Source organism: Zootermopsis nevadensis, unplaced genomic scaffold (assembly GCF_977971745.1).
Source record: "Zootermopsis nevadensis isolate Lab colony 2312 unplaced genomic scaffold, Znev_1.0 Znev_ptg000012l, whole genome shotgun sequence".
Taxonomy (NCBI): domain Eukaryota; kingdom Metazoa; phylum Arthropoda; class Insecta; order Blattodea; family Termopsidae; genus Zootermopsis; species Zootermopsis nevadensis.
This window is the reverse complement of record NW_028259144.1, coordinates 375,063-394,026: the sequence shown is the minus strand read 5'-3', so window position 1 is coordinate 394,026 and position 18,964 is coordinate 375,063. Positions and strand designations below refer to the sequence as shown.

Genomic DNA, 18,964 nt, shown 5'->3' with positions numbered 1-18,964 from the left:
GGGACTCACGCCATCTTGTATTCTTTCGCGGAGATATTTCATGTTCAGCCGCCGCATTACAACATTATTTTAAATGCAAGAAGATAGATAATTTGGTCAGTAAGGTACAACATGACTAATGTGGAAAATAGATTACGTAAATTGTTCCATTTATATTTGGGCGGCACAAGTTTTGGATAAGAGGATCTATATGATTTTGCGCGCCACGCTGCACGTACAGTAGTGATGCGGCTCAGCTAGTGAAGTGTGTAGTTAGAATGGGTTCTGATGTGGGTTTATTAAACATGTTTAGAGAAAAATAATATATTTTCATTAAGTTGTTTGTAAACAAAACAATAAATACGTAATTATGGATATAGGTGTATCAAATAACCAAACTTCAGTGACTGCAGGTAAGGATATATGTGTATACTTGTATAGTTTCGGTTAAAAACTGACGGTGATATGCGTTATGTGTAACGGCGTTCGTTCCAATTGCAGAACTGTATTTCCTGATCGCAAAATTTTTGACTGCTGGTCCATGTCAGGAAACTGCAAATGTAAGTACACTTGCAGAAACTTGTGCAGAATGAGGTTCCTTTTGCTGGTATTTGACCATTTTTTGTTTTATATTGCAGGTGTTGAAACGAGAACTGGAAAATTCGAAGGTGAGCATTGAGTTTGACGTTCAGCTGTGCTTGTAGTGAAGCCACCGCATGGTTTGCACGTGGTTTCCATCAGTCAAAACATTACATATGTAAAGTTCAATGACCCTGAATGTAAATAAAGGTCCAGTAACAGTCGAATTTCCTGTAACTTGACATTTTAATTTTTTACAGGCTTTGCCCAAAAGATTAGATTGGCAAGGAAATGAGCATCAACAAACTTTTCAGGAATTGGTAAGTATAATTTTAATGAATGGTATACGTATTGGACATTCGTTGATTGACATAAGGATAAAGGCGAATTTCGTATTCAATGGAATAAATAATTATGTTGGTTAATATACTTAAAGGAACTTTAAATATATGCATTGTATTCAGGATTTGATATTGGAAAAGGAAAATCGTTATTATTCTGCCCCTTTGGACGCACCCAACCCTCTCACTCTCCCTGTTTCAGCGTCCTACGTCATTAAACTCCTACTGACCAATGAGGCCCAGGTTTGCGAGAATGTATGACGTAATGTAATCGATTGGAATGCAACATTCGTGTTGGTTTGCTGCACGGCCCGAACCTGTGTAGTGATTGGTTGAGATGCTCATTTTTTTTCATTGTACAGCCAATCGCGTTAGAGTATCGTTAGCATCGTCAGAAGTAACATCTATTAATACCTGTACGAAATGGAGTACTATTTTTCCAGAAATATGGGCTAATATCGTTACTTTTCATAAGTTGTTATAGAGAAACGATGTTATAGAACTTAAAAGGAAAATGGGTTGAGGTTATTTCAGGACTCCCATAGTTTATATTTTTTGTGCTCCCTGTGAAGTTGAACAGCTTCGAATGACTGCGTAAGAAATGGAAGACTACCTATGGTGGAGTGGAGTATGACTTTTAGGTTGTTTTGATGGTCTGCTTACCCCGTACAGTTCTCGTATGTTATTGCCAGTGCTGTTGGAGAGGCATAAGACATGTTACGCATTTCTGTTACTGAGCCTGTTCAATGATAATACCGTATACCATTGATGATTTTGAGTTTTTAATGCTTCAGTATGAAAAATATGCAATACGTGACATGTAAACGTTGTAGTTCTATCATCTAATGTTTCTGTATATGACACTGTAAGGGGCGACTTCAACATTTGTCCCCCCCCCCCTTTCCTCTTGATAACTACAAATGGACCATCCCCAATTAGCAGATATTTGCTGGTTGACGAGTAAATGTATACTAGTTAATGAAATCCCATAATAAACTTTTGGTAACGTTTTTAATTCATGGAGGGACGATTCACAGAAGCAGACTACTGGCAGTACAAACACAGCAGCAATGAGTTGATTCCTTCCTGTATTTTGGCAGTAACCTCAGACCTCACAAGTAATAAAGTAAGTTACTGTGTCTAGAGTATTTGAGTGTAGTAGGTAGACACTGCAAAGAAACATATGTAGCAGGTTTCAAAGGGGACACAGCAGCATCAATTGAAATTTGAAGAAGGCACCTCCTAAATCCAGGTTCACCAACACTTCCATGTAGTTGAGGTTTATTTATTGTTGTGACAGTTTAGTAGGTGTGGTATTCAGAAGGTCCTCTGTTCTGGTCTTGGCCATATCAACCAAAGGCTGTACAGTCGCTTCATGGTTGCTATGTGAATTGAAGCCTCTCTGTTATGTTTCAGGAGCGAAAGTATCCTCATATTGGTCCCACCTATCTACTGGACATCTGCCACCGAATTGGCCCAATCCTGGACAAGGAGATCAAGCCCAGTGTGCCCGGGGTGACGTCTCTTCTGGGCGCGGGTCGTCAGTCCCTTCTCCGTACTGCCCAAGGTATGTGACTGTGGGCCTAAAGCATGATTTAGAAAATAGGTATAAATGTCGCTCATCTGATTCCGGCGTAGTATGTGCTGTAGTTACAAGTTAAGATACAGCAGCAGTTTTCACAGTTTTATTTTTCATTTGTTTAATAAATTAATTTTATTACAGCTTTGTATTCAGTGTTGGTTACATTATATGTGACTAGTGAGTAATTACTTTTCACTCTGAATATTAAGTCAGATTATTTTATGTTAGTCAGTGGATTATGCTCTTCAACTGCCCACTTGTTTTTCAGCGATGTTAGTGTTATGCTATGTGTGTGTTTATGTGCGTTTGCTTGTTAAGTATTTCAAATGCCAGTCACCATTTTTGATTGTTTCTGATAAAAGTGGAGAAGCTATGTACTTTTCAACCTTAACAGTTTATGGTGTTTGCAGGCCTCCAGCAGCGGAGCCCGCACATAGTCCAGTATGGCACGCGGCGTCGTGGCTGCCCTGTTCCTAACCCCGTTGGTTTTGCCAAGCAGCACAATCTTGGTGAGTCCCGGTGATTCTGTCTTACACTACTGGCGACTGTCTTGTCTTGTATTGCTACTGACGCCGTGTATGTGAATTGCAGTCCAAGTGTTGCAGGGACGCGAGATTGCCGGACCACTACAGCGCAGACAGGCTGTTCCCACCCATCTCTACAGCAAGCAGCAGCTGTTCAGCCGCACACTAGGACACCTGTCGGCTGTTTACTGCCTGCTGTTCGACCGTAGTGGCCGCTACGTTATCACAGTGAGTGTTCAGTGTAGTTCTGTGTCCTGAACAATCTCTTTCTGAATGCGCTCAGAATTGTGGAAATATACTTTGAACACTTTGAGTTTGTGTATTCCACAGAATTTGGTTGTTATTGGGTTGATTTTGGCTTCCCACCCTTGTTTATTGTTTTTGGGGATCTTCTGTTATATACGACGAGATGACAGCGGCATAGAATGAACACAGAGCCACAGTAAGTGTCCTGTCAGTAGTAACTGTTTCATCAGTTATCAAAGAGAGAACAACGTAATATACATTTGTCATGGTTTCTGTGTTGGTTGACATTCTTTACAAAAATGAACTTAATGTAAGTTGTGTGCTGCCCCTGTATGGTTAGTAAGGTCTTACATTGAATGGCGTTGGCGATCGCCATTGTCTTCTTTATGACGTTCATATCTCTCACCCGCTTGGAGTGGAAATGCCATGAAATTAACAAATCTGATACTGTTCTCTGTACAGGGAGCTGATGACCTTCTAGTCAAGATATGGAGTGCGATAGATGGACGTCTACTGGCAACGCTGCGTGGTGCTTCAGCAGAGATTACAGACATCGCTGTCAATGCGGACAACACGCTGCTGGCTGCTGGCAGCATAGACAAGATTCTGCGTGTGTGGTGCCTGCAGACCACAGCACCTGTGAGTCTGTTACACTGTGCAAGATATTCAGCACAAACTGGCATGGCACACAGCAGAGCATTTCCTAGATCACTTTTAAGGGCCCTGAAAACCCCTTCTTTCCCAGATATAGAACATAAGAGAAATGAAAATAATTTTTTTTTGACCATTTATCTGTGGCAAACTTGAGATTGTTCAGATGAATACATGTTTTCTTATCTCTGAAGTTCAGCACTTATTGGAGCAGGTGCAGAAAGTTGTATTAGCACAGACAAGAATATGTTCTAGTCAAATTGTCAAAATCCAGTTCCATAAAGAAATTTGATAAGAGGGCAAAGTTTTTACTGAACTGTTATGAAAAGAGATGGCCATAAAACTCCAGCAGTTTCACAGTAACACATCATTGTGTGGCTTCACTGCTGTAGAAAGGTATTTTGGACCAAAGAAGTATCTCCTACCTGAAGATGGAAGCATGAAAACTAATGGTTTCATATTTCCAGGTAGCAGTGCTGACAGGTCATACAGGCATGATCACAGCTGTTCACTTTTGTCCAATGGCTCGAGGGAACATTCGATACCTGGTGTCCACCAGTTCAGATGGTTCTGTTTCATTCTGGAGCTACAATCGCCTTAGCCCTGGCAAATACACGTTCCTGTGAGTACTTAACAGCCTGAGAAAAACCTGACTGCCTGTTGACCCCGAACTCTGTCCATAAACTTGTTTTACAAAGTGACGAGAAGGGAACAGCGTGAGACCTCCTCACCACAAAATACAAACAGAGCACTCTGCCGTCAGCCCTTTCGACCATAACAGTACTTGGCAGATTGTGACCGAACTTTACGTTTCGCAGACCTCGGAATTTACGTGTCATTGCAGGGAAGATTTCAGTCCGTCATATTTGGGAGGACCTGGACTCAGGTTTCTACATTTTGGACTGGCTATCCTGACATGGTTTTCTGCAGTCCCTTTAAGAAAATGCTGGATCAGCTCTTTAAATTAGGCCATGACCTCTTCCTTCCCTATCCATTTTAATGAATTTTTCATTGACCATCCTCCCATTTACCGGTGTAGTTTTGGAAGTAGAATTCTGTTTGTAGACTATAAGAGCACATTGTGCTAAGAAGTTTCTGCCTTTGGTGTCGCTATCCCTTCATTTGGCATGAACTGCTGTATGATTATTTCAGTCAGGCAAACTTCTGAGTTGAGACCTACACTTAATGCCTCATCTTTGTGGGATATTAACATTTTATACGATGTTATATGCTTGTTACTTTTATTAGGGTTTTAATCAACCATTGGACAGAAAGTTGGATGAACTGACTGGTGGACCTGGAAATAGCGGAGGCTCGTTCTGATTGATTCCTGCATCAGACATTATCAGTCTGAGGAGACACGGATCTAGTTTTAAACTTACATTTAATACATAAAATAGAAGTAGGTATGAGTATTCCTGTACTTGTAGGTGAATTTCTACACTCGATATGGATGAGTGACCAGCTTTATAACCACCAATTAAAGAGCTTGAACCGAGGGTGAGGGCCGTGGGGCTGGTCTGGTGATATAATCCAGAAGACCGACATCAACGTCTTTGCCTCTGTGATAACGTCAGTCATGCTGCCCGTGACTAGTCACTTAATGGGAAGGATGCACATTAGAAAGTGCTGTTGGGTCACAAACTGATGGCATTGCTTGTTACAGCTCGAAGCCCATCCAGTATAATGAGAGGATGCGACCAGGACAGGCCCAGATGATCTGTGCATCGTTCAGTCCTGGGGGGATGTTTCTAGCGGCGGGTAGCGCGGACCATCACGTCAGGTGAGTCCGATCAGAAGCGCGTTGATGGGCTCGTGGACTGATGTCTGTGTTTTCTGTTTCATACCGCATGCAGTTTTGAGTTAGAACTTTTGCCATGAATTTGCATTTGCTTAACATGGACAGTCCAGAGCATTGCACTTCCTGTGAGTCAGTGTGGAGGAAAGAAGGAAGGCACAGGGAACTAATTGTGTCAGAGAAAATACTCTTGCCCTTATGAGGGGTGGCCTAAATTATTTGGAACATTGTTAGAGTTGGTTATAGGTAATGAGTGTGCAATGTTTTCAAGGAGTTCATTACTAAATTCAAACTTGTGGAGTGCTATATGAATATTGTGTTTGATGTTTACTATTACCTATACAAATTAATGGAAAATTTCCAACACAGTATGCCTGTAATGTATGAACTGTTGTCACAAGCCGTAATATGAAAACGTTGTAATATCTTCAATATTTATCGTACAGGCAAGTGAAGATGGCTCAGAACGCGTAGCATATCAAAGCTAGCAATGCTGTTGTTGTGATTTAGAACAGTGTTGTGCATGGGATGAAGGCTTTCCATCTCCTTGAAGCATGAAATTTTGTGGCACCTACTATAATAGTTTAAATTGTAGCCAAAAGATGGCAGAATTTCTTGCTTTAATGATCTATGATGTGTGCTGTATGAGAGATAACCCCTACCCTTTCTGTTGATGTCCGTACTGTAATGTGAGAGACGCGTGATTCTGGGAGAAGCTTTGTAATTTGAACAGTTGACAAGGCGTCACTTCTGTCGCAGGGTGTATCTCATGGTGGGGGATGAGGGGCCCCACCGCATACTGGAGAATGAGGCTCACTCTGACCGAGTGGACAGTATCCAGTGGGCTAACCATGGGCTGCGATTTATCTCGGGCAGCAAGGATGGAACAGCCCAGATCTGGCACTTTGAACGCCAGCGTTGGAGCTCACTTCAACTGCTAATGAGCACCAAGCTGCCTGGGTGAGTGGGTTGGATTGAGGTGTCTCCAGATGTGACCCTGATTGTAACCAATAGCTTGGTGCTTGAAACTACAGAGACAAATTGAGTGGATATTAATTGTGTGTGTGTATTTGCTTCTTATTTGATTTCATCACTGGACCACACACATGCATGCACTCACGCTCAATTTCAGGATTCTTGTATGTGCTATGTACATAAAGGCAGTCACATGCAGCCCGAAGCATGTTGTGAGACAGTAACATGTAAAGAGCTTGGAAATGCTCCATGGAGTTGGTTTGTTAGATAATTGAGCTGCTGAGATTAAGGTTGCCACTTGTGTTGCAGGGCACCAGAGCTGGAGGATGACAACAAGCAGAAACTCAAGGTTTCTATGGTGTCATGGGACACAAGCGATAAGTGGGTCATCACTGCTGTCAATGACCATACTCTTAAGGTCTGGAATTCTGAAACTGGTGAGTTTTCTGCTGTGGCTGTTGATGCAGATTTGAAAATGGAGCAGTTATTCCTGCAGAAGAACACAGTGCATTAAGTGTTTCTGGAACTTTACTGCTCTAAATTTATTCTGGATGAGATAAATGTGAAGTCCAAGTTGAACTTAATAAAATTTCACAGAAACAGATTGTATGCAGTCTTGGTACTTCACATGCAGTATATATTGCACTAAGATGTTCAAGGTTTGAGATACCTTAACATTTTGTGTATATTTAGCTTAACATTATGACAAGTTCAGTGCATCTGTGTCTGCATGTCAGCTCCATGAACGTTAAATTTGCGTCAGATGAATAAATGTGAATACTATCTGAGGGAAACGTGTGAGGTACAGCATGTAACTTCATACAGTGCAGTGTCTTTCAGGGAAGTTTTGTTTTTGAATTTGACTGTCATGTTGCAGGTGAGCTGGTACAAGTTTTGCGAGGTCACAAGGATGAGGTATTTGTCTTGGAGGCTCATCCATTTGACATGCACGTTCTACTCAGTGCAGGCCATGATGGGCAGATCTTCATTTGGGACATCCTTGAAGGCACTCCTGTTGCCTCATTTCAGAACTTCATTGAGGGTCAGGGCCACGGAGCAGTTTTCGATGCCAAGTGGTCACCAGATGGCACTATGCTCGCTGCGACTGACTCACATGGGCATATCCTGCTGTTTGGGTTTGGCGCCCCAACTGATAGATTACGTCAGGTGAGGAGATTAGCCGCTCCATTGCTAGAACGGAGCAGATGATGTTCATCGGGCATTCCAAGAAATTCCCTTTTCTGTTTAACTGTAAGGTACATCAGTGTTTCACAAAATCCTGCCATTTAACCATTTTGTAGGTCAGTTCGGTTTGGCTTACATCTGTGGTACCTACACCTTATTTGAATATAGTTGCATACAGTTTTACCGGGCACTACAAAATGGTGTTGAATTTTCCCTTATTTTTCTATTTCTTAATTTAATTAATAATGTTTTGTCAACTGCTTGAGTTTTGAACACACAGGAGGAGGATTTAGTTGTGGTCCAGGATAATGTATAGAGGACTGAGGAAGACCACCTTAATTTCAGACAGGATGGTTGGCCTTAAGACCAAGATCCAGGCCTGGGATCTGTGATGTATGAAGCAGGAGCATGCATAGCCTGCTGTGTTGCTGGGAAGAATGAGCAACATTTGTGTGTCTGTGTCGTGTTGACATAGTGCAACGTGGTATGTGACTCCACATGTCTGAAAACATGGTGTGTTGAATCGTGTCACTCCGTGTTGCAGCTGCCAAGTGAGCTCTTCTTCCACACGGACTATCGACCGTTAATCCGGGACTCAAACCACCATGTTCTGGATGAGCAGACACAGACCGCCCCCCACTTGATGCCTCCCCCATTCTTGGTGGACATTGATGGGAACCCGTACCCACCATACCTACAGCGCCTGGTCCCTGGTCGCGAGACTTGCAGGGGTGAGCAGTTGGTGCCCAACATCGCCGTTGGTGCCGGAGGTGAGATGTCAGCTGAATGACTGTCAGAGGTCAGTTTCTGTGGATCTGTCTTTCTGCCTGTGACACACACTCCACTGGAATACAAACTAACACATAAGGTGTCCACAGAAACTGAAAATGTCAGAAAAGTGCAAAGTCCTGTATATTTTTCTTTGTGCATAGCAATTACATTGTACTGTAGAGTGAGTTGACTGCTGCAATAGGCCCTGAGCATGACTGAACTGGTCGTGGTATATTTTAAGGTGTAGACCCTCAGGATAAAATCTTGTTGTGCTTTTCTGCATCTAATAGGTCAGCAGGAAGTGATTGAGGGCTTGCCAGCCCCAGAGCCTCGCTCAAACATTGACCAGATGATAGAGGCTCTGGCAAACAGGCAATATGGGAGTGAGCAGCCACCGTCAACACCCAATCAACACCAGGCATCATCTCTTCTGCGACATGTTACTTCTCCACGATCAGGTATATATTACAGATATTACATGTATTACAGGACCAGGTATATGTGCACTCTTTCAAATGCATCTGAGGTTGTCAATTGGTCTGTGAAGCCAATTCTTAAACCTCGTGCTGACACTGTGTACAGTGGAATTAGTTTGAGAATGTTCTTCTTATTTAGAGTCAGGGTAGCTCATTCTGTATAGTGATTGACTATGGACTAGACAACCAGGGTTTAATTCTGATGGGGCAGAGGGTTTTTCTTCTAGCCTCTGCATCCAGACCAGCTCTTGGGCCCACCCAGCCTGATGTCTAATGGGTACCAGGGACCTTTCCCAGGGATAAAGTGTGTCTAAAAGATGGCTGTCTTCTGGGTTGTAGTGCCATGTAGTCTACTGTTTCTGAGGTCCTTGCTCCCTCAATCGCTAGGGTGATCACCCTTTTGCTAAATCACAAAAAATGTCTCCCAACATGCATTTTTTGTTTGATAGATTTTAGCCCATTATCTGTTTGTCTGAAGGCTGGATTTCAGAGGCCACACTTCACCTGAAGCCAAATTGTTCTGGTACCATTATGATTCAGAATATTGAACCTGTCTGTCTGAGAGTTAGTGAAGTATGTTGTCTGCAGGACATCGCGTGGGAATGCGTCGCAGTGGGGACGTGGAAGGTGTACGGCAGTCAAGTGGAAATTGGCAACGAGGCAGCAACATCAGCTGGTGCAAACGCAATCTAGTGCGAAGCCTGGACACTGCCATGCTGCGTAACAGAAGACAAAGACTGTGAGTTGGAGTGGAGTGGTATTACTGTAGTATTCCACATGCACCGTTTGCACCTTCTCTTCAGGTTGTGGCAAAATTGTCTTGCAGCATGGCATTTGGATCACTGGAGCTGGACACATATCGACGGGAGCAGCGGCGGCGTCCTGTTCCTGAGGTGCAGCCAGTCTCGAAGCGGCCAACGAGTGGCAGCCAGGGGGTGAGCACCAGGAGGCAGCATCGTAGGGGCGGTCAGCGCACGCAGCACTCATATAGGACTCGAGCTGCACGTGGTGAGCAGCATTTTGCCAGCGAGTTTGAGGCAAGTCAAGTTGTAGTGTTTTCTGCTTCCGTTATTTGCTGTGTGGGGACACATCATTTGTTTATGTGCCTGTGTATGTGATTTGGCAGAACCCTGAAAACTTGGACCTGAGCCCCAGTGTAACGTCAGATAGTGAAGGGGATGGGGATGATTCTACAGCTCATTCAGAGGACCTGGCCGGCTCAAGTGACTCTAGCACCAGTGACTCGGAGAGCTCCGAGTACTCGGACTGGATTGCAGATGCAGGTGTGAACCTGGAGCCTCCAAAACGGAGCAAGAGGAGACCAGCTCCCAAACAGTCGCCACAGGGGGAGACTGGGCGGCGTCTGACTCGCACAAAGCAGAACAAAAAGGTGAGGCCATCGGATTGTTTGCTGGTATCGCTGTATATTGCAGTGTATCGCAGGTGAAGATTGAAGTTATTTTGTTATGAAGGTGGTACTACCGGCTCCAAACGTGACAAGTCTGTCTGAGGTGCCTGAGGCATTCCGTCCCACTGAGTGGTTATCAGAGGTAATCCCACGCAAGGCTCCCTACTACCCTCAGATGGGAGATGAAGTCATGTACTTTCGTCAGGGTCACCAACTGTACCTTAATGCTGTTCGTGCGAAGAATGTCTATGACGTGGGACCTAGGAGTGAACCGTGGGCACGGCAGACCATTAGGGTGAGTCAGAAGCCACGTAGCATGAATAAAGTGTAACCTTTGATGATGTATGATTTGAAACTTCCACAGCAACCAAACTTACATAAAATATTAAGTGGCAATCAGCCGTGTCAAATGGTTATACAAAGAAGCCAGCGTTTTGGGAACCGTTTGATGCGGCTGATTGCCCGAGAAGATATTATGGAGCCTTTGATGTTATTGTGCGTCTACATAGTTCTTGAATGCTGTATGTCTGGGTGTTGTGGCTCTGAGTAGCTCTTTCCCCCTCTTAATGCATGTTAACTTTATGTAGAGAATGGTAAAAACTGCAGCAGATATAAATGAAATTAAGAGAATTATAAATTTTTGTCTTTATTCAATTCAGAAACTTACCCTGTCTTGCCACGTTTTTTAAACACTAACAATTTTAATGCATATTAAACAGTTTGTATATAAGGAATGATTAGTAAGTGGGGAATGTAAGAAATATTGCTACAAGGAAATTTTGTGACATAGATGAAAAAGGTGAACCAGCAAAGTTTCTGTTTCTTTGTGTCTCATGAAAGTGGTTCCATTGAACATGAAACTTGGTTCCAGTTCTTGCCAGTTTTTCCCTGTCTCAGAACATTCTTGTGTCCAGGCCCACGAGCTTGTCAAGGTGATTGGAATCAAGTATGAGATTCGGCCACCACGACTCTGCTGCCTGAAGCTTGCGCTGATGGATGAAGGTGGGCGGCTCACAGGCGAGAATTTCACGATCAAGTACCATGACATGGCCGACGTACTGGACTTCCTGGTGCTGAGGCAGACTTATGAGACAGCTCTGGCACGACGCTGGAAGGGTGGTGGGTGCAGATAGCTGCTGTGAATATGTAATCAGAAGTATGGGAAATTGGCGAAACTGGGTTGTTGTTTTTTTCCCCCTCATTTTTCTCTTCACTGATCTCAATAAGTGTAACACAGGTGATGTTTGTTTTATGCTCAGCCAATTGCTGTTTGTAAGATTCAAAGTCCATTTGTGAAGAAACTTTAAAAATTCTACACGTTTTATTTAAACTCCCCCTCTCATTAAATGACAGATAAGAGCTTCAGTTGCATCCATCTCTGTTCCCATCAGAATGTATCAATTATACATCAACATTTTTAAGTACAGCAGTAGTCTGACAGCCCCATATGATCCAAAATTCAATCCAAGCATCAGATTTTCTGTTAATTTTATTGAAAATACAAGCATTTGTTCTGACTTCAACTAACTGCTTTGAGTAGAGAGAGCCCTTTTCAAGAAGCTGGTGGTTACCCAGCTAAGATATCACCTGCATTTTATGAAGCCTTGGACATAGGCCATGATTGTGTCATTGTTTGTAATCATCACGTCATTCAGTGCCATATAGAATATGCAGTTGATAAAGCAGCATTATATAAACAAGAAACAGGCAGGCAAACAAGTAAACGTCTTTATTCTCTTGTGTTGCCAGGTGATAGCTTCCGCTGCATGATTGATGACTGTTGGTGGACAGGTCGGATAGAGTCGCAGAGCCCCTTGGACTCTGTGGAGTTCCCCAATTCACTCTTCACTTGCTACCGAGTACGGTGGGATAATGGGGAGTATGAACGCATGAGTCCCTGGGACCTGGAACCTGTGGATGAACACCGATTGCCACGTGAGGTAAGACCATATCCAGCAAATTGTAGTTTGGTCCTATTATTGGTCATAGAAATTCAATTACAGTCATCTTAGTATGGTGTCTAGGCTATGTGCTGGATGACCACGGTTTGATTCCAGGCAGGGACAAGATATAATCCTCTTAGCTACCATATCGAGACCAGCTCTGGCGCTCCCAGTCAGTACAGAGGGGTTCTTTCTCCTAGGGTAAAATGACTGATTTGTAAAGCTGATCACTCACCTCCAAGTACGAAGGTTAAGAATGTGTGGAGCTGTACATCCGCTTCCCATACCTCTTTATAGCATGATGCTTAATAAGCAGCAGGGACAACTTCTTGAAGTGTAACTGAAGCGTGTTATCACTTGCAGTTCTGTTCACATGAGCACACAAACAGCAGGCTTGTGTTCCCTACATGAAGTAAGTGTCTATATTCTTTCAGGTTGGAGGGGCAGTGCCTGTCCTTCCTGAAGAGCTCCAGGCCACATTGTACCGGCCAATTTCACAAGAGTGGCCACAAGGAGGTCGTGATGCCACGTGCACACGCATACTTCGTGGTCTGGACCAAATCATGAGTCTGGCCATTGCAGAACCGTTCATAGCGCCTGTTGACTTGAACCACTACCCAAGCTATGCCTTTGTTGTAGAATACCCCATTGACCTTTCCACCATCAAGGTGAGTGCCACAGAATTCAATTGATGGCATGCGGAAAATGGGCTAATCTGAGCGAGCTTGGTCCAGTTCATAACCCTGCAATATATTGCTAGAAATTGTTTTGAAATAATCTGAATACATTTGTTGTTTCTTTCATTAGGACTATAAGTTCAGCCGTTCAAAAGTTTTTTGGTATAGTCATCTTGTCTGGTCTTCTTTGTATCAGGTCCAGGTATTACTGAATTTGAAGCACCCAAGAAAAACTTGTTTAGACCCTCATGATTGGCAACACAAAATATTTCTTTTTGAATTTCATGTACAGTTTCCCAGTTACAACACAAGCATAAGATAGAGCAAGAATAAAATTCCCTGTCGTAGTCGAAATATTTGGTATGGGATTCCTTTTACCATATAGCTAATAAAAATGCCATAGGTGGAAATATCGTACTCGTATCTTCACAGGATGTCTCATCCAAACCACATTAAGATGGATAAATCTTATGGGAAACATTGTGCACCTAACATCTGAGTGACACAGTGTGCGTTGTTCCTCTCAGTCAGCCAAACGTGTCAGCAGTGTGTAGTAACAGTTCCACGGAGAAGAACCTTCAGCAGCTTGTGGATTTGTGAAAGATCGTGGAAAACTGATGCTGCATTTTGTATTACAGGGCCGCTTTGAGAATCATTTTTACCGTCGTGTGACATCAGCTCAGTTTGATGTGCGATACATTGCTACCAATGCAGAGAAGTTCAATGAGCCAGGCAGTCAGATCGTGAAGAAGGCCCGCATCGTTACTGAGCTGTGTTTGCGTGTCATCAAGTAAGCAGCAGCAACAACTCTGTCCCTTTTGCCGTTGCTTTATAGCATATCTTTCTTTTATGACTTCAACCCATTTCAACTCTTGTAATTTATTTGACATATTTTTAATTTTGATTTTGTCTATTTTCTGTAATCTCCCATACACATTGTTAAGAAGTTACAGTATGACACAGACATTGCAGGCCTGAAACACACTTTACTTTTTCTCTTCCACTTTCTATTTATTCTTCCTTCCGCTTCTCATAAGTCCTATTCTTCATCTGCTAATTCTCCATCATTCCTGCTTTTGCACTTTTTCACTTCTTCCTTGCCTTCAGAATTTCTTCTCCATTTCTCATTCGTCTCTTATCCATTTCTTACCACCCCTCATACTGTTACTTCAAATAAAAGTGCCCAACTACACCTCTTTTAGAATTTCTTTCCTTGCTTGTCCTTGTCCAGCTGTACCAATTATAATTGCTGTTTAACCTCACAGCTGTCAAATCAACATAGTGATCCTTGCAGGGACCGGAATGACCTGGATGTTTCGGCAGTATACCACCAGCTGTTGGATACTTACAAGTCATCGGACACTGAATCTGATGTGGACGTGGAAGCGAAGCCTGGCCCAAGTAACAGTCGAAACGCTACCAACCTGGGCGCCAATACACGGAAATACCGTGAGCAGAGGAAGTGCAGACTGAATCAGCGCGCGGCCGCGTCCTCCGTTTCCACCGATTGGCGTCGTGACTGTAGAGATCTCCTGGAGATGCTTTGGAGCTGTGAGGACTCAACCCCATTCAGGTTGGCACTCACCCCACAAAATTACCAGTGCTGTAATCAAGTAACTTCAAGAGTTTACTCTACTTACAAAACAACAAGTGTGCCATTTCTTACTTCATTCCTTCGTACAGAAGCATTAACGACAATATTCACTGGTTTCATTTTTCCATTCAGGATGCCTGTTGACCAACTTGAACATCCAGACTACTACCAGGTGATTGACACCCCGATGGACCTTCGCACTGTGAAGGAGGACCTGTTAGGGGGCAACTACGAGTCCCCTCTCGAGTTCTGCAAAGACATGCGGCTCATCTTCATGAACTCAAAGAACTACAACACCAACAAACGCTCACGTGTGAGTTCCCTCAATACTCTGTGCAAGTTCATGCTGTCTGATGGATTCAGACTTCACTGAAATGCCATGACTATTTTGTGAAATGTATAGTAGCAGTTTATAATGAACCACTTTAAGTTGGTCCCTAAACAAAATTTTATCAAAACAGAACTTTGTAGTTCTGAGATGCAACTTTCCTATTTTGTAATCATGCAGGTACTGGATACAGAATGGTGAGATTTCAGGTTTCCACAGTGGCAAATATCAAGATGGATGTCTTCTGTTGCGCCATGTAGTGTGGTAGATATTGACTGATGTTTCAGCAATGCTTTCTGCCGTAATTATCACGCTGATCATGAAGGCTGTGAGCACCTCTTAAATATTGGACATTGTTTACCAGACTGCATGATGCAATATATCAGAAAACATCCTTGCTCTAAGTACAAAATGTTACTACTACAGCAGAAGATTTAATCAGCGATATGCCCTTGTTTTAGATATACTCCATGACAGTCCGGCTGTCAGCCATGTTTGAGGAGCACATGAAGACTGTCATCTACAACTGGAAGTGTGCACAGCGTCAAGAAATGCTCAACAAACTGTGCTCTGCACGCCTGAAGGGCAAGTCAGTTAGAGTGACATCATCTACACAAAATTCTTCCCGTAGTCAGTCCACAGCAGGCACTTCTGCTGTTAGCTCCAGGTCAAACCGGGCAGGTCTGTATAGCATCCAGCATTCACCAAATGATGCAGTTTCCCTAGGATCCACAATTATGAAGCAGACTTCACATCATAATGCAGTGGACTTGCTATTACTTTTCATTGTCACATATCAGAGCAATAATTACAGAAGTAGGTCTCTGGAATCTTCTTAAAGTACCATATTTTCACAACATAAGCTACACATTGCTTCCAAATCTGCATTCCCTAAAAGCATAATGTGGCTTGTGATTTGGAGTGTTTTCTTGATGACGAGATAATCAGTGTGTATTGTGTTTTGTTAGAAATTGTTGCATTGTGGTTTTTAACGTAGAGAATCAATGCAAATATTTTGATAATTGTTCATATATAAACATTTGTTTCACAAAAGAATGGATGAAAGAAACTGCATGAAGTAGTGGGATGAAGCAGTTTTATTTGGAAAATTGTATCATTGCCAGTGTTTTGGTAGTCAAGTGAGTCAGGCCCTTGAATGTGAATTTGACTTTTGTTCAAGGATTTCAAAATATAACATTAATTTTAAAGAATGGATGCAGTATGCAATTGTGATGTGTGTTTTTATAACTATAATGTATGACAGGGCTGTGAAATAATTGCATATTGGCTGGCTTAATCACTGTTAACTCTAAGAAATGCTAAACAGACATTGGATGCATGTAGTTGTGTACAATATGAGGATTTTATTTTGATGTGAGAAAAGGGCATGCAAGTATTTGTGAGTGAACATGAAAAGGGAATGTGATAGAAGAACCTGATTTGAGATTGTAATTTGTTTAGTGAGGGTCTTAATCATGGACCAGCTATTGGTGAGTGCTTTTAAATATTCAGAGTGGTTATGTGTGCTGTTGGTAATTGCAGTACAGTGTACGGTATTGTAAAACATGATTCTCCTGGTTGTCATCTTGCAGGCCCATCACGACCACCAGCTCATGCTACAGAGGAGAGTGACTCTGAGGATGAAGTGCCGCTATGCCGCAAACAACTGCCCCCCACACCCAAGAAACAAACAGGTACGGTGTTAGGAACATCCCTTCATCTTATGTGTTGTGCATCACTGTCTCCCTATAAGCTTTCAGAGATTCAGTCAATGATAGTGAGTAGCAGTAATGAATGTTCTCCTCTTCCAGGAGTGCTGACGGTGGTAAACGGGCACACACGCCCTGGTCCTGTGTCTCGGCCCTCAATCCGCCTGCGCATCACAAAGGTACGAGCCCCTAGTGAGTCAAACAGCCAGAGCAGCAATAGCAGTTCTGAATCCAGTGCCTCTTCATCCTCTTCATCCAGTTCCAGCTCCCACAACTCCGGCAGTGTGTCAGACCAAAAGCGAACGCGTGTGCAGCCCCAGCGTGCGGCTGTGAGCAGGAAGCGACGACGCCCTGTCTCAGGGGACTCTGAGGACAGCTACCGCCCTGCACAAGCACGGCGCTGTATTCCTAGTGGACGGCGAAGGCCGCGTGTGGGCAGGGGAGCTGTGGTGCGGTACCATGAGGACAGTGACAGTGACCGGCGGTGCACCCGCAACAATGATAGACGCGGGCGTCGGCGTCGGCGTCAGTATGCCCCACCTGATGAAAGTGAGGAAGATGGAAAGGTGCAGTATGACACTAGGCCAGCTCGTGCCACAAATAAGGTGCAGTACTGTGAGGCCAGTGATGACAGTGACCCGAGTGCACGGCGCACCACACGGGGACACAGGACTCACTATGCCGAGGACAGCAACGTAAGTTCAGATGATGCCCCCATGTTGATCAGTGTCAGTAGCCGGGGTCGGATCAGGAAGATGACACCCAGAGCGAGAGCGGCCTTGTTACGCAGTTAGATAGCACCAGACCATGGGTATGAGGTGTGTTTCATTTGGTACCAAAGCAGGAATGAGGGTTGGGGTGGGGAAGTGTCCCCCCACAAAGCGTCTGCAGTCAGATTGATGGCAGTGATACTCAGGGCAAAACTGTGTCGTCCAGATCTCACGTGTCAGTGCAGGTGGTGGTGATATGTCATAGTTGTTACTTCTTTTTTATTGCTTACACCATGATCAGCAAGTTGCTGTTTATTTTTCCATCTTCCACAGAAAATTTATGTGAAACATCTTCATGTTTGACTCAAAATATGATACATGTTTTCCGTAAGTGTTGCATTCTGCACCTCCCCTCCCACTCCATTCCACAGCAAGGCACAGCTCAGGAAGGTGTGGTGATATTTCATTGTGCTCTGTTTACTTTCCCACATTACAAGGATATGAACTGGCCCTAGTACATGATATTAACATTGCTGCTGAAAGGTTCCTCTGTGGAACGCAGGTGTTAATGACTTGTTGCAAGAATACAGCATAACAGTCAGTTCATATGTAACAGACTCCTTCCACACAGGTCTCATGAGATTTTCCCAACAAAAATTGGTTTGCATCTCTTTCCCCCACATGTTACATGTGAATTCTCATCCTGTCCTTATGATACTAAGCAAAGAGTGTGAGTTGTGTAATTTCACTATTCTCTGTTGGGTCCAGTTATCCACCTCAGCACTTTGTTTTCAAACTCTCTTCTCGCATCAGAGAGAGAGAAAGAGAGATCATATTTACACCCACTGAGTGATAATTCTTTAGCTTGTGGAAGGTGAATAACAGTTCTGGACAGTTGTCCTCCAGGGTATGCTTCTTGGAGATCATTCAGCATGCGCACTGCATTTGAGTGTTAGCAAACCATTCTACAAGCACTGTCACAAGCAAGAAGCTAATTAAACTTTATAAAGAAATGTTTTAAACATGCAGGCTATTGGCGAGAAATAAAGTAGCAGTGATAGAAAAATAAAGATCCTCAAATTGCCTCACATTTATCCTAGTGTTTCCTAGCAGATGAACTGCACTGGAAGCTTCACCAAGTTATCACAGGCAGTCTGTGAAAGGGTTGAGTGTATTTTAATGATTCACAATAACTGTGTGGGTATATGGTGTGTGTGTGTCAGCATGACTGTTGCAGAAGAAAAACGACCCTGCATGTTTTGACTGTGGTAAATTATGTACTACTGCATAGCTATAATTTTCTTATAAAATGATACAATCAGCAACTAGATTCTATATTTATGTGATTGTATTGCAGTAAATGGTAAAGGCCTTCAACCATGACAAAAATACAGTTGGTGTAAACCCCCCGCAATTATAGTTAAAGGAAGTTTACCATTTCTGGTGATACCTTTTGTAAGCTGGTATATCTTGTGTTGTGAAGAAAAT

At 43.2% G+C, this 18,964-nt stretch overlaps 1 protein-coding gene across 4 annotated transcripts; it reads left to right on the top strand.

Annotated features, from left to right (window-relative positions):
* Positions 1-109: 109 nt before the first annotated feature.
* On the top strand, positions 110-18,801 carry BRWD3 (bromodomain and WD repeat-containing protein). Of its 4 annotated transcripts, XM_087348164.1 has the most exons (29): positions 110-392; positions 481-539; positions 618-647; positions 819-878; positions 2,316-2,466; positions 2,892-2,990; positions 3,073-3,233; positions 3,714-3,890; positions 4,370-4,524; positions 5,569-5,685; positions 6,460-6,660; positions 6,985-7,112; positions 7,553-7,842; positions 8,405-8,630; positions 8,922-9,089; positions 9,696-9,846; positions 9,934-10,144; positions 10,234-10,497; positions 10,580-10,810; positions 11,430-11,634; positions 12,265-12,455; positions 12,893-13,126; positions 13,774-13,925; positions 14,430-14,708; positions 14,862-15,042; positions 15,519-15,738; positions 16,650-16,751; positions 16,869-16,945; positions 17,026-17,284. In XM_087348164.1, exons 1-29 carry the CDS (start codon positions 350-352, stop codon positions 17,134-17,136), a joined length of 4,674 nt encoding a protein of 1,557 aa, XP_087204290.1. In that variant the 5' UTR covers positions 110-349; the 3' UTR covers positions 17,137-17,284. The 4 variants fall into 4 exon arrangements, with proteins under 4 accessions (XP_087204290.1, XP_087204288.1, XP_087204287.1 ...); XM_087348162.1 differs by having other exon boundaries at positions 16,869-18,801; XM_087348161.1 differs by having other exon boundaries at positions 16,650-18,801.
* Positions 18,802-18,964: the final 163 nt, after the last annotated feature.